At 46.2% G+C, this 15,650-nt stretch overlaps 1 protein-coding gene across 3 annotated transcripts in view; it reads left to right on the top strand.

Annotated features, from left to right (window-relative positions):
* LOC118365934 (striatin-interacting protein 1 homolog) overlaps positions 1-15,650 on the top strand; it is a 40,624-nt gene that overhangs the window by 3,865 nt on the left and 21,109 nt on the right. For all 3 annotated transcript variants that reach the window (XM_052491854.1, XM_052491852.1, XM_052491853.1), the window contains exons 3-5: positions 252-326; positions 5,239-5,373; positions 10,064-10,184. In XM_052491854.1, the coding sequence (XP_052347814.1) occupies positions 252-326; positions 5,239-5,373; positions 10,064-10,184 (331 nt within the window). The remainder of the gene's footprint in view (positions 1-251; positions 327-5,238; positions 5,374-10,063; positions 10,185-15,650) is intronic.

The following is a 15,650-nucleotide window of genomic DNA, read 5'->3' as shown; positions in this document are numbered from 1 at the left end:
GCAGATACTTTTATCCCGATCGACTTAGTCACATTACTTCCATGAATTTGACAAATGTGTGGCCCCAGGAATCAAACCCACAATCCTGGTGTTGTAAATCCCATGATTTACCAACTGAGCCATACAGGGCTTCCACTACAGTATACCCCGTAATGTCTTTCATGGCATTACCTCTGTTGAATCCTTCAGTACTGTACTGTATGTCATCCTGTCTGTCTGATGGTTCCCCTGTCTCTCCTGTTTTCCCACAGAGATATACAGTTACACGGAGGAGCCCGAGTTCGCCCTCAACAGGGACTACTTTGAGGAGGACTTCAGGAGCCATGGTACTGTTACCTTCTTGTCTGTCAGTGGCGGATTTGTCTTTCCAGCTAACTGTGTGTGTGTGTGTGTGTGTGTGTGTGTGTGTGTGGTCTTGCGCATACGCACGCATGTTTTCTTTTCTAAAGCAGCGAGTGTGCCAAAAGGCTTTCTGACTCACCTTGAACACGCTGTTTGTTTGCATACCCTCTAATGTGTTTGCCTGTTAATCTAGCATTTACGGAGAGAGAGAGTATGTAGAAGTGGATTCTCGCCCTGGTAATCATCTGGAGAGAGAGAGTCTGATAGAGAGAGGGGGTGAAAGAGAGAGAAGGACGGAGGGAAAGGGAGAGAGGGTCGAGGGAGCTGATTAATTGACCGCTCCCAGGTGTAACATTTCCCTTTTTCTGTAAGTGGTTCAGATGGAGAGAAGGAGGGAGAGTATACAAGTGAACTGTCAGCAGTGTTCTGCCCAGTGGTGTGTGTGTGTGTGTGTCTGATTGCTTGCTCTAACCTGACACTTTCAAGCTGGAGGTGTTGGGAGAAGGTCACACATACAGTTGAAGTCAGAAGTTTACATACACTTAGGTTGGAGTCATTAAAATCATTTTTCAACCACTCCACAAATTTCTAGTTAACAAACAATAGTTTTGGCAAGTCAGTTAGGACAGGATACCGACACAAGTACTTTTTCACACAATTGTTTACAGAAAGATTTGTTTCACTTATAATTCACTGTATCACAATTCCAGTGGGTCAGAAGTTTACATAAAATAAGTTTACTGTGCCTTTAAACAGCTTGGAAAATTCCAGAAAAAGCTTTAGAAGCTTCTGATAGGCTAATTGACATAATTTGTGTCAATTGGAGGTGTACCTGTGGATGTATTTCAAGGCCTACCTTCAAACTCAGTGCCTCCTTGCTTGACATCATGGGAAAATCAAAAGAAATCAGCCAAGACCTAAATTATAGATCTCCACAAGTCTGGTTCATCCTTGGGAGCAATCTCCAAACACCTGAAGGTACCACGTTCATCGGTACAAACAATAGTACACAAGTATAAACACCATGGGACCACACAGCCATCATACTGCTCAGGAAGAAGATGTGTTCTGTCTCCTAGAGATGAACAGACTTTGGTGCAAAAAGTGCAAATCAATCCCAGAACAACAGCAAAGGACCTTGTGAAGATGCTGGGGGAAACAAGTACAAAAGTATCTATATCCACAGTAAAACAAGTCCCATATCGACATAACCTGAAAGGCCTCCCAGCAAGGAAGAAGCCACTGCTCCAAAACCGCCATAAAAAAGACAGACTATGGTTTGCAACTGCACATGGGGACAAAGATCATACTTTGGTCTGATGAAACAAAAATAGAACTGTTTGGCCATTATCGTTATGTTTGGAGAAAAAAGGGGGAGGCTTGCAAGCCGTAGAACACCATCCCAACCATGAAGTACGGGGGTGGCAGCATCATATTGTGGGGGTGGCAGCATCATATTGTGGGGTTGCTTTGCTGCAAGAGGGACTGGTGCACTTCACAAAATAGATGGCATCATGAGGGGGGAAACTATGTGGATATATTGAAGCAACATCTTAAGACATCAGTCAAGAAGTTAAAGCTTGGTCACAAATGGGTCTTCCAAATGGACAATGACCCCAAGCATACTTCCAAAGTTGTGTCAAAATGGCTTAAGGACAACAAAGTCAAGGTATTGGAGTGGCCATCACAAAGCCCTGACCTCAATCCTATAGACAATTTGTGGGCAGAACTGAGAAAGCGTGTGCGAGCAAGGAGGCCTACAAACCTGACTCCGTTACACTAGCTCTGTCAGGAGGAATGGGCCAAAATTCATTCACCCAACTTATTGTGGGAAGCTTGTGGAAGGCCACCTGAAATGTTTTACCCATGTTAAACAATATAAAGGCAATGCTACCAAATACTAATTGAGTGTATGTAAACTTCTGACCCACTGGGAACGTGATGAAAGAAATAAAAGCTGAAATAAATAATTCTCCCTACTATTATTCTGACATTTCACATTCTTAAAATAAAGTGGTGATCCTAACTGACCTATGACAGGGAATTGTTAAATGTCAAGAATTGTGAAAACTGAGCTTAAATGTAATTGGTTAAGGTGTATGTAAACCTCCGACTTCAACTGTACATACATACATACAGGAACACGCACATCTTGCCAAACTCTGCTCTGCAGCCGTTGCCTCTCTTAGCGCCAGGACAAACAGAGCTCCCTTAGCTGTGGTTTTGCCGCGAATAGATAGCAGCCATACCTACCGTGACCAACTGTTCTATATCATGAGCACTGTTATTCAACAGCTCGTCGATTACGTTTTATCTCCTAATGTGAATCCTTTTGGCCGGATGAATTGTACTGTGTCCATTTTGCTGGTCTAATCTCCACATTCATTCTACCCCTCTCACATTCTTTCAAACTCTGCCCAGTTCATTGCTGTGCTGTAAATGCGGTTGTATTCTTACTCAAAACTTCGTACATCAGCTGATATCTCAAAGTGCTGTACAGAAACCCAGCCTAAAACCCCAAACAGCAAGCAATGCAGGTGTAGAAGCAGCTTACCGAGTTAAAGGAAGGTTCGTAATGAGGAACAATACATGTGTAGCACCAGGCATTCAATTCCACAGAGCTTTATTGTCCCCAAAGGGCAATTTTGTTGCAGCTGCAGCATATTACATAAATTAAGAGAGCTAGGCTACGTCTTGTTCTTCCAACTCTGTTTCCATGAAGCCAATAGGAATGAATAGCTGGATCCGTGGAAAGCTTGGCTGGCTGGCTGTGTGGCGGAGAGAGATAGGAGATGTGCTGTCTCTCTGTATCTGGGTTTTAAACTATGTCAAACGGTGACGTCATCAATGTTTTAACACATCTGCCAGACTGCCACTCTCCATCACTGCTAAATCTGTTATGCACCCATGTCCTCTGCGTCGCTACTCTCCACGCACTTTTATCATAATGAACATTATCAGAGCACTTCTCAGAGCCGCGCATTAAAAGTTACATGGGATGAACTTCACACAGGGGAAGTTTTGTCAGAGAGTTAGTGCTTTCAGCAAGTATTCACACCCATTGACTTTTAACACATTTTGTTGTGTTTACAGCCCAAATTAAGATTTTGTGTCACGAGCCTACACACAATGCTCCCTATTTTCAAAGTGGAGTTGTGTTTTTAGACATTTTGAATTAAAAATGAAAAGCTGAAATGTCTTGAGTCAATAAGTATTCAACCTCTGTATTAGGGCAAGCCTAAATACGTTCAGGGGTAAACATGTGCTTAACAAGTCACCGGTTGTATGTATAATAATAGAGTTTAACATGATTTTCAATTGACTACCTCATCCCTGTGCCAGACATTGAATTATCTTTAAGGTTCCTCAGTCCAACAGTGAATTTCAAACACAGATTCAAGCACAAAGACTAGGGAGGTTTTCCAATGCCTCGCAAAGAAGGACACCAATTGGTAGATGGGTAAAAAAAATAATAATAAAGGCTGACATTGATTATCTCTTTGAGCATGGTGACGTTATTAATTACACTTTGGATGGTGTATCAATACACCCAGTCACTACAAAGATAACTCAGTTGCTAGAGAGGAAGGAAACTGCTCAAGGATTTCACCTTGAGGCCAATGGTTACTTTAAAACAGTTTCAGAGATTAAAGGCTGTGTGATAGGAGAACTCATCACTGAGTACCACTCTTCATATTTTCAAGCTTGGCTGTGGCCGCATCATGTTACAGGTATGCTTGTCGCCGAGGACTAGGAATATATATATGTTATATGTATAAAGAAATGGAATTGAGCTAAGTACAGGCAACATCCTAGAGGAAAACAACAATAACCTAAAATACAAGGCCAAATATACACTGGAGTTACTCATCAAGACAACATTGAATGTTCCTGAGTGGCCTTGTTACAGTTTTGACTTAAATCAACTTTAAAATCTATGGCAAGTCTTGAAAATGGCTGTCTAGCAATGATCAACAAACAACTTGACAGAGCTTGATGAATTTAAAAAAGAATAATGTGCAAATATAATACAATCTAGGTATGCAAAGCTCGTGGAGACTTACTCAGAAAGACTCACAGCTGTAATCACTGTCAAAGGTGATTCTAACATGTATTGACGCAAGGGTGTGAATACTTACGTAAATTAGATATTTCTGTATTTCATTTTCAATGCATTTGCATTATGGCATATTGTGTGTAGATGGGTGAGAAGAAAAACAAATGTACTACATTTTGGATTCAGGCTGTAGCACAACAAAATGTGGAATAAGTATGAATACTTTTTGAAGGTACTGTATGTAAGAAAATGTCTACTGGAAGAGGGGAACTGACTAGCTATTTGAATTCCATTGATCGTGATGTCCTACAAGAATCCCAAGAGTTGAGGTAAAAAAAAGGAAACTATCCTAATTGTACAATATACTTCACTTTTAGGAATCAATCGCTCATAGCCTAGAAGTAAAAGGCGTTGCTGCCTTGATGTTGGATCCTGGCATCACAGTGGGGGATCAGTGATCAGTGGGTGTACTGCTATACCTTGCCAGGGCTGAAACAGACTGCTGTGACCATGCATGTGAGCTGGGTGCCAGGACACTTTGACTCTGAGACCGCTAGCTGCTCCTGGGTCAGTGTGAGTTTAATGACCAGACCTGATCCCTGCTAATCTTTTTCACGTGTGAAAAGGGCAGGGAGGGAGTGGGGGAGAGAGAGCGCGCGGGGGGGGAGAGAGAAATGGACGAAGAAAATAAAAAGTGAGGGAATGGGAGAAAGAAGTGAATAGAGTGAGCGAGAGTAAGAGAGCGACAGACGTTCAAACTCAGAGTCACAAGGTCACACAGTCCTACAAAGTGACATGACTCACCTGGTCTCTTTCACCCTGTCCCTGTCTCTCTGCAGTGCGGGGGAGGAGGTGGATTGAGCTGGGTCAGGAGCAGCAGAGGGCCTATGTGATGAGACTACTAGATGCTCTGGAGGTCACTGACCGGGACAAAAGGCTGAAGGTGGCCCGGGCCATCCTCTACCTGGCACAGGGTAATCATCATCATCATCATCATACTGTTGCCGCTTGCTATAGACCACCCTCTGCCCCCAGCTGTGCCCTCGACACCATTTGTGAATTGATTGCCCCCCAGCTATCTTCTGAGCTCGTGCTACTAGGTGACCTAAACTGGTACATGCTTAACCCACCCGCCAATCCTACAATCTAAGCTGGATGCCCTCAATCTCACACAAATGATCAATGAACCTACCATGTACAACCCCAAATCCGTAAACACGGGCACCCTCCTAGATATCATCCTAACTAACTCGCCCTCCAAATACATCTCTGCTGTTTTCAATCAAGATCTCAGCGATCACTGCCTTATTGCCTGCATGTGTAATGGGTCTGCGACCAAACGACCACCCCTCATCACTGTCAAACGCTCCCTAAAACACTTCTGCGAGCAGGCTTTTCTAATCAACCTGGCCGGGGTATCCTGGAATGACATTGGCCTCATCCCGTCAGTAGAGGAAAGTTCTGGGACACTGTAAAGTCTGTGGAGAATAAGAGCACCTCCTCCCAGCTACCCACTGCTCTGAGTCTAGGAAACACTGTTACCACCGATAAAACCTCTATAATTGAGAATTTCAATAAGCGTTTCTCTACGGCTGGCCATGCTTTCCACCTGGCTACCCTTACCCCGGTCAACTGCCCAGGACCCTCCACAGCAACCCGCCAAAGCCCTCACCATTTCTCCTTCACCCAAATCCAGATAGCTGATGGTTCTGAAAGAACTGCAAAATCTGGACCCCTACAAATCAGCCGGGCTAGACAATCTGGACCCTATCTAAAATTATCTGATCAAATTGTTGCAACCCCTATTACTAGCCTGTTCAACCTCTCTTTTGTATCGTCTGAGATTCCCAAAGATTGTACATCTGCCATAGTCTTCCCCCTCTTCAAAGGGGTGACACTCTAGAATCAAACTGCTGCAGACCTATATCTATCCTACCCTGTCTTTCTAAGGTCTTCGATTGCCAAGTTAACAAACAGATTACCAACCTTTTTGAATCCCACCCTACCTTCTCCGCTATGCAATCTGGTTTCAGAGCTGGTCATGGGTGCACTTCATCCACGCTCAAGGTCCTAAACTAAATCAAAACCGCCATCAATAAGAGACATTACTGTGCAGCTGTATTCATCGACCTGGCCAAGGCTTTCGACTCTGTCAATCACCACATTCTTATTGGCAGACTTGACAGCCTTGGTTTCTCAAATGATTGCCTCGCCTGGTTTACCAACTACTTCTCTGATAGGTATTTGTAGTATTCTAAGTCAGGGCCGTCCAGAGTAGTGATGCTGGACGGGCGGGCAGTGATCGATTGAATAACATGCATTTAGTTTTACTTGCATTTAAGAGCAGTTGGAGTCCACGGAAGGAGAGTTGTATGGCATTGAAGCTCGTCTGGAGGTCAGTTAACACAGTGTCCAAAGAGGGGCCAGAAGTATACAGAATGGTGTCGTCTGCGTAGAGGTGGATCAGAGAATCACCAGCAGCAAGAGCGACATCATTGATGTATACAGAGAAGAGTGGGCCCAAGAATTGAACCCTGTGGCACCCCCATAGAGACTGCCACAGGTCCGGAAATCTAGAATCAGCTTCCTATATCACAACAAAGCATCCTTCACTCATGCTGCCAAACATACCCTCGTAAAACTGACCATCATACTGATCCTCGACTTCGGGGATGTCATCTATAAAATAGCCTCCAACACTCTACTCAACAAATTGGATGCAGTCTATCACAGTGCCATCCGTTTTGTCAAGAAAGCCCCATACACTACCCACCACTGCGACCTGTACACTCGTTGGTTGGCCCTCGCTTCATACTCGTCGCCAAACCCACTGGATACAGGTTATCTACAAGTCTCTGCTAGGTAAAGCCCCACCTTATCTCAGCTCACTGGTCACCATAGCAGCACCCACTCGTAGCACGCGCTCCAGCAGGTATATCTCACTGGTCACCCCCAAAGCCAATTCCTCCTTTGGTCGCCTTTCCTTCCAGTTCTCTGCTGCCAATGATTGGAACGAACTGCAATAATCACTGAAGCTGGAGACCCATATCTCCCTCACTAGCTTTAAGCACCAGCTGTCAGAGCAGCTCACAGATCACTGCACCCGTACATAGCCCATCTGTAAACAGCACATCTATCTACCTCATCCCCAGACTATATTTATTTATTTATCTTGCTCCTTTGCACCCCAGTATCTCTACTTGCACATTCATCTTCTGCACATCTACCATTCCAGTGTTTAATTGCTATATTGTAATTACTTTGCCACCATGGCCTATTTATTGCCTTAACTCCCTTATCTTACCTCATTTGTACTCACTGTATATAGACTTTTTTGTTTTCTTTTTTTTCTACTGTATTATTGACTAGGATTTGTTTATTCCATGTGTAACTCTGTGTTGTTTGTGTCGCACTGCTTTGCTTTATCTTGGCCAGGCCACAGTCGTAAATGAGAACTTGTTCTCAAGTGGCCTACCTGGTTAAATAAAGGTGAAATAAAATAAAATAAATAAATAAATCATCATCGCTGTCACTGCACACTACAAGATCATTTGCTTTGGTTGTAGCATATTGTTACATGCATCTAGGAGATTCAGTGAATATTTAAATATTTCCCTTTTGATTTCTCTGACTAACATTTTCTTACAAAACAGAGGACATATACAGTATTTATGCTCATGTCCTTTAAAAAATATATATATTCCACCGTTACTTAACCAGGTAGGCCAGTTGAGAACAAGTTCTCATTTACAACTGCGACCTGGCCAAGATAAAGCAAAGCAGTGCGACACAAACAACAGAGTTACACAAACAAATGTACAGTCAATAATACAGTAGAAAATCTGTATACAGTGTGTGCATCTCATATAAGGAGGTAAGGCAATAAATATGCCATAATGGCGAAGTAATTACAATTTAGCAATTAACACTGGAGTGATAGATGTGCAATTAGAAACAATGGTGTGCAAAAGAGCAGAAGAAAGCAAAAAACTAATATGGGGATGAGGTAGGTAGTTTGTTGGATGGATGGACTATTTACAGATGGGCTGTAGCGATCGGTAAGCTGCTCTGACAGCCGACGCATGATGTTAGTGAGGGAGATATAAGTCTCCAGCTTTAGTGATTTTTTTCCATTCGTTCCAGTCATTGGCAGCAGAGAACTGGAAGGAAAGGCGGCCAAAGTAGGTGTTGGCTTTGGGGATGACCAGTGAAATATACCTGCTGGAGTGTGTGCTACGGGTGGGTGTTGCTATGGTGACCAGTGAGCTGAGATAAGGCGGAGCTTTACCTAGCAAAGACTTATAGATGACCTGGAGCCAGTGGGTTTGGCAATGAATATGAAGCGAGGGCCAGCCAAAGAGAGTATACAGGTTGCAGTGGTGGGTAGTATATGGGGCTTTGGTGACAAAATGGATGGCACTGTGATAGACTGCATCCAATTTGCTGAGTAGAGTGTTGGAGGTAAATGACATTGCTGAAGTTAAGGATCGGCAGGATAGTTTTATCAGGGTATGCTTGGCAGCATGAGTGAAGGAGGCTTTGTTGTGGAATTGGAAGTCAAATCTAGATTTCATTTTGGATTGGAGATGCTTAATGTGAGTCTGGAAGGAGAGTTTACAGCCTAACTAGCCAGACACCTAGGTATTTATAGCTGTCCACATATTCTAATTCAGAGCCGCCCAGAGTAGTATTGCTAGGTGGGCGGGTACGGGCAGGAATCGGTTGAAGAGCATGCATTTAGTTTTACTAGCGTTTAAGAGCAGTTGGAGGCCATGGAAGGAGTGTTGTGTGGCATTAAAGCTCGTTTGGAGGTTAGTTAACAGTGTCAAAAGAAGGGCCAGATGTATACAGAATGGTGTCATCTGCGTAGAGGTGGATCAAAGAATCACCCGCAGCAAGAGGGACCTTATTGATGTATACAGAGAAAAGTCAGCCCGAGAATTGAACCCTGTGGCACCCCCAGGGACTGCCAGAGGTCCAGACAACAGTCCCTCCTATTTGACACACTGAACTCTGTCTGAGAAGTAGTTAGTGAACCAGGCGAGACAGTCATTAGAGAAGCCAAGGCTGTCGAGTCTGCCAATAAGAATACAGTGATTGACAGAGTCGAAAGCTTTGGCCAGGTCAATGAATACGGCTGCACAGTACTGTCTTTGTTATCGATTGTGGTTATGATGTCGTTTAGGACCTTGAGCATGGCTGAGGTGCACCCGTGACCAGCTCGGAAACCGGATTGCATAGCGGAGAAGGTACGGTTGGATTCGAGATGGTCGGTGATCTGTTTGTTAACTTGGCTTTCGAAGACTTAGAAAGGCAGGGCAGGATGGATATAGGTCTGTAACAGTTTGAGTCTAGAGTGTCTCCCCCTTGAAGAGGGGGATGACCGCGGCCGCTTTCCAATCTTTAGAAATCTCAGACGATACGAACGAGAGGTTGAACAGACTAGTAATAGGGGTTGCAACAATGGCGGCCTTATAATTTTAGAAAGAGAGGGTCCAGATTGTCTAGCCCAGCTGATTTGTAGGGGTCCACATTCTGCAGCTCTTTCATGACATCAGCTGTCTGGATTTGGGTGAAGGAGAAGCGGGGGGAGGGGAGAGTGTTGTGTGGTGAGGGAGCATCTGTTGAACCCTATATGTGTGTCTGTTGTGTGGCGTTCCCCAGGGGTGTTTGATGAGTGTGACACGGACGCGGACGTGATCCACTGGTCTCGCCACAACGTGTTCCTGCTGTATGACATGGGCGTCTTCACCGCTCTCCTGGAGCTGCTGAGCATGGAGATGGAGTGAGTAGGACAACATTGCTACAACCGCACCACAACATCACTGCAATGTCTCGTAATGACTGTGTTGTTATGTCTCTCAACAAGTGTTAGCACCACTGTGGTTAGAGCTTACTTCCTCCTTTTTAATTTTTAATTTATTTCATCTTTATGTACCAGTTAGGCTAGTTGAGAACAAGTTCTCCTTTACAACTGCGACCTGGCCAAGATAAAGCAAAGTAGTGTGACACAGACAACAACAGAGAGTTACACAGGGAATAACGTGGAGTAAACGTGGTCCTTCTGTGGCTCAGTTGGTAGAGCATGGCGCTTGTAACGCCAGGGTAGTGGGTTCGATTCCCGGGACCACCCATACGTAGAATGTATGCACACATGACTGTAAGTCGCTTTGGATAAAAGCGTCAGCTAAATGGCATATATTATTATTATTATATTATTATATATAAACAATAAACAAGCCAATAACACAATAAACAAGTCAATGACACAGTAGAAAAAAAGAAAGTCTATATACAGTGTGTGCAAAAGGCATGAGGAGGTAGGCAATAAATAGGCCATAGTAGCGAAGAATTACAATTTAGCAGATCAACACTGGAGTGATAAATGAGCAGATGATGATGTGCAAGTAGAGATACTGGTGTGCAAAAGAGCAGAAAAGTGAATAAAAACAATATGGGGATGAGGTAGGTAGATTGGGTAGGCTATTTACAGATGGACTATGTACAGCTGCAGCGATCGGTTAGCTGCTCAGACAGCTGATGTTTAAAGTTGGTGAGCCTTGATTAATGGTCCAAATCATTTATAGGGTAACAATTAAGTACCTTAATGTTACTGTTTTCAATTTAAAATGGGGGAAAATAAACAAAATTAGTTTCTTAGCAAAGTACAATTTCTCAAGCAAGAATTTTGCTAGGACTGTCTGGGAGTGGTGTGAGTGGGGAGGAGAAAACTGAAAAGTAGCTGTTGTTGGCAGAGATGCTTGGAACTGTTTCTTATTGGTTTATTAACTCATTTACCTCATAGGTTGGAAATGTATAGAAAACACAGGGAAATCATGTGTTTGACTGCACTGGGCCTTTAATGCTACAGTGCTGGTACACAGTTGCATTCACTCTCACTAGTTGTTCGCTGGATGGAGTAGGGGAAGGAGAGACAGTGGGGGAAAGAGAGACAGTGGGGGAAAGGGACACAGTGGGGGAACGAGACACAGTGGGGAAGGAGACACAGTGGGGGAAAGGGACACAGTGGGGAAAGGAGACACAGTGGGGGAAAGGGACACAGTGGGGAAAGGAGACACAGTGGGGGAAAGAGACAGTGGGGGAAGGAGACACAGTGGGGAAAGAGACACAGTGGGGGAAAGAGACAAAGTGGGGGAAAGGGACACAGTGGGGGAAAGGGACACAGTGGGGGAAAGGGACACAGTGGGGGGGGGGAAGGGACACAGTGGGGGAAAGAGACAGTGGGGGAAAGAGACACAGTGGGGGAAAGAGACACAGTAGGGGAAAGAGACACAGTGGGGGAAAGAGACACAGTGGGGGAAAGAGACACAGTGGGGGAAAGAGACACAGTGGGGGAAAGAGACACAGTGGGGGAAAGAGACACAGTGGGGGAAAGAGACACAGTGGGGGAAAGAGACACAGTGGGGGAAAGAGACACAGTGGGGGAAAGAGACACAGTGGGGGAAAGAGACACAGTGGGGGAAAGAGACACAGTGGGGGAAAGAGACACAGTGGGGGAAAGAGACACAGTGGGGGAGAGAGACACAGTGGGGGAAAGAGACACAGTGGGGGAAAGAGACACAGTGGGAGAAAGAGACACAGTGGGAGAAAGAGACACAGTGGGGGAAAGGGACACAGTGGGGGAAAGGGACACAGTGGGGGAAAGGGACACAGTGGGGGAAAGGGACACAGTGGGGGAAAGGGACACAGTGGGGGAAAGGGACACAGTGGGGGAAAGGGACACAGCGGGAGAAAGAGACACAGCGGGGGAAAGAGACACAGTGGGGGAAAGAGACACAGTGGGGGAAAGAGACACAGTGGGGAAAGAGACACAGTGGGGGAAAGAGACACAGTGGGGGAAAGGGACACAGTGGGGGAAAGAGACACAGTGGGGGAAAGGGACACAGTGGGGGAAAGAGACACAGTGGGAGAAAGAGACACAGTGGGGGAAAGAGACACAGTGGGGGGAGAGACACAGTGGGGGAGGGGGAAGAGACACAGTGGGGGAGGGGGAAGAGACACAGTGGGGGAAAGGGACACAGTGGGGGAAAGGGACACAGTGGGGGAAAGGGACACAGCGGGAGAAAGAGACACAGGGGGGGAAAGAGACACAGTGGAGGAAAGAGACACAGTGGGGGGTAAAGAGACACAGTGGGGGAAAGAGACACAGTGGGGGAAAGAGACACAGAGGGGGAAAGAGACACAGTGGGGGAAAGAGACACAGTGCGGGAAAGAGACACAGTGGGGGAAAGAGACACAGTGGGGGAAAGAGACACAGTGGGGGAAAGAGACACAGTGGGGGAAAGAGACACAGTGGGGGAAAGAGACACAGTGGGGGAAAGAGACACAGTGGGGGAAAGAGACACAGTGGGAGAAAGAGACACAGTGGGGGAAAGAGACACAGTGGGGGGAGAGAGACACAGTGGGGGAGGGGGGAAGAGACACAGTGGGGGAGGGGGAAGAGACACAGTGGGGGAAAGAGACACAGGGGGGAAAGAGACACAGTGGGGGGAAAGAGACACAGTGGGGGGAAGAGACACAGTGGGGGAAAGAGACACAGCGGGGGAAAGAGACACAGTGGGGGAAAGAGACACAGTGGGGGGAGAGACACAGTGGGGGGAAGAGACACAGTGGGGGAAAGAGACACAGTGGGGGGAGAGACACAGTGGGGGGGGAAGAGACACAGTGGGGGGTGGGAGAGACACAGTGGGGGGGGAAGAGACACAGTGGGGGGAGAGACACAGTGGGGGAGGGGGAAAGAGACACAGTGGGGGGGGAGAGACACAGTGGGGGAGGGGGAAAGAGACACAGTGGGGGGAGAGACACAGTGGGGGGAAGAGACACAGTGGGGGGAGAGACACAGTGGGGGGAAGAGACACAGTTGGGGAGGGGGAAGAGACACAGTGGGGGGGAGGGGGAAGAGACACAGTGGGGGGAGACACAGTGGGGGGGGGAAGAGACACAGTGGGGGGAGAGACACAGTGGGGGAGGGGGAAGAGACACAGTGGGGGAGGGGGAAGAGACACAGTGGGGGAAAGAGACACAGGGGGAAAGAGACACAGTGGGGGGAAAGAGACACAGTGGGGGGAAAGAGACACAGTGGGGGAAAGAGACACAGCGGGGGAAAGAGACACAGCGGGAGAAAGAGACACAGTGGGGAAAGAGACACAGTGGGGGGGGGAAGAGACACAGTGGGGGGAAAGAGACACAGTGGGGGGAAAGAGACACAGTGGGGGGGAAAGAGACACAGCGGGGGAAAGAGACACAGCGGGAGAAAGAGACACAGTGGGGGAAAGAGACACAGTGGGAGAAAGAGACACAGTGGGAGAAAGAGACACAGTGGGGGGAAGAGACACAGTGGGGGGAAAGAGACACAGTGGGGGGGGGAAGAGACACAGTGGGGGAAAGAGACACAGTGGGGGAAAGAGACACAGTGGGGGGAGAGACACAGTGGGGGAAAGAGACACAGCGGGGGAAAGAGACACAGTGGGGGAAAGAGACACAGAGGGAGAAAGAGACACAGTGGGAGAAAGAGACACAGTGGGGGGTAAAGAGACACAGTGGGGGGTAAAGAGACACAGTGGGGGAAAGAGACACAGTGGGGGTAAAGAGACACAGTGGGGGAAAGAGACACAGTGGGGAAAGAGACACAGTGGGGGGGGAGACACAGTGCGGGGGAAGAGACACAGTGGGGGAAAGAGACACAGTGGGGGAAAGAGACACAGTGGGGGAAAGAGACACAGTGGGGGAAAGAGACACAGTGGGGGAAAGAGACACAGTGGGGGAAAGGGACACAGTGGGGGAAAGGGACACAGTGGGGGAAAGGGACACAGTGGGGGAAAGAGACACAGTGGGGGAAAGAGACACAGTGGGGGAAAGGGACACAGTGGGGGGAAGAGACACAGTGGGGGGGACACAGTGCGGGAAAGAGACACAGTGGGGGAAAGGGACAACAGGGGAAATCAGTAAAGTAATGTACTGCTCTGTAGGTTTAGGCTTATTAGAACATCTTAGTAGCTACATTTTCAGAAACATACATGCAATGCATTGCAAAATGAATAGGAAATATAGTCAAGACATTGACAAGGTTATAAATAATGATTTTTAATTGAAATAAATTGTGTCCTTCAAATTTAGCTTTCGTCAAAGAATCCTCCATTTGCAGCAATTACACCCCTGCAGACCTTTGGCATTTTAGTTGTCAATTTGTTGAGGTAATCTGAAGAGATTTCACCCCATGCTTCCTGAAGCACCTCCCACAAGTTGGATTGGCTTGATGGCCACTTCTTACGTACCATACGGTCAAGCTGCTCCCACGACAGCTCAATAGGGTTGAGATCCAGTAGCTGTGCTGGCCACTCCATTATAGACAGAATACCAGCTGACTGCTTCATCCCTAAATAGTTCTTGCATAGTTTGGAGCTGTGCTTTGGGTCATTGTCCTGTTGTAGGAGGAAACTGGCTCCAATTAAGCGTCGTCCACAGGGTATGGCATGGCGTTGCAAAATGGAGTGATAGCCTTCCTTCAAGAACCCTTTTACCCTGTACAAATCTCCCACTTTACCACCATCAAAGCACCCCCAGACCATCGCAATGCCTCCATCAAATCAAATGAAATTTTATTTGTCACATACACATGGTTAGCAGATGTTAATGCGAGCGTAGCGAAATGCTTGTGCTTCTAGTTCTGACCATGCAGTAATATCTAACAAGTAATCTAACAATTTCACAATAACTACCTTATACACACAAGTGTAAAGGAATTAATAAGAATATGTACATATATATATATGGATGAGCGATGGCAGAATGACATAGGCAAGATGCAGTAGTTGGTATAGAGTACAGTATATACATATGAGATGAGTAATGTAGGGTATGTAAACATTATATAAAGTGGCATTGTTTAAAGTGGCTAGTGATACATTTATTATATCCAATTTAAAATGTTTAAAGTGGCTAGAGATTTGAGTCAGTACGTTGGCAGCAGCCACTCAATGTTAGTGATGGCTGTTTAACAGGCGGATGGCCTTGAGATCGAACCCACAAATGTTGATGCTCCAGATACTCAACTAGTCGAAAGAAGGCTAGTTTTATTGTTCTTTAATCAGGACAACAGTTTTCAGCTGTGCTAACATAATTGCAAAAGGGTTTTCTAATTATCAATTAGCCTTTTAAAATGGTGAACTTGGATTAGCTAACACAATGTGCCATTGGAACACAGGAGTGATGGTTGCAGGAGTGATGGTTG

This window comes from Oncorhynchus keta, chromosome 33 (genome assembly GCF_023373465.1).
Source record: "Oncorhynchus keta strain PuntledgeMale-10-30-2019 chromosome 33, Oket_V2, whole genome shotgun sequence".
Lineage (NCBI taxonomy): Eukaryota > Metazoa > Chordata > Actinopteri > Salmoniformes > Salmonidae > Oncorhynchus > Oncorhynchus keta.
This window is presented reverse-complemented; position numbering and strand designations above follow the sequence as displayed.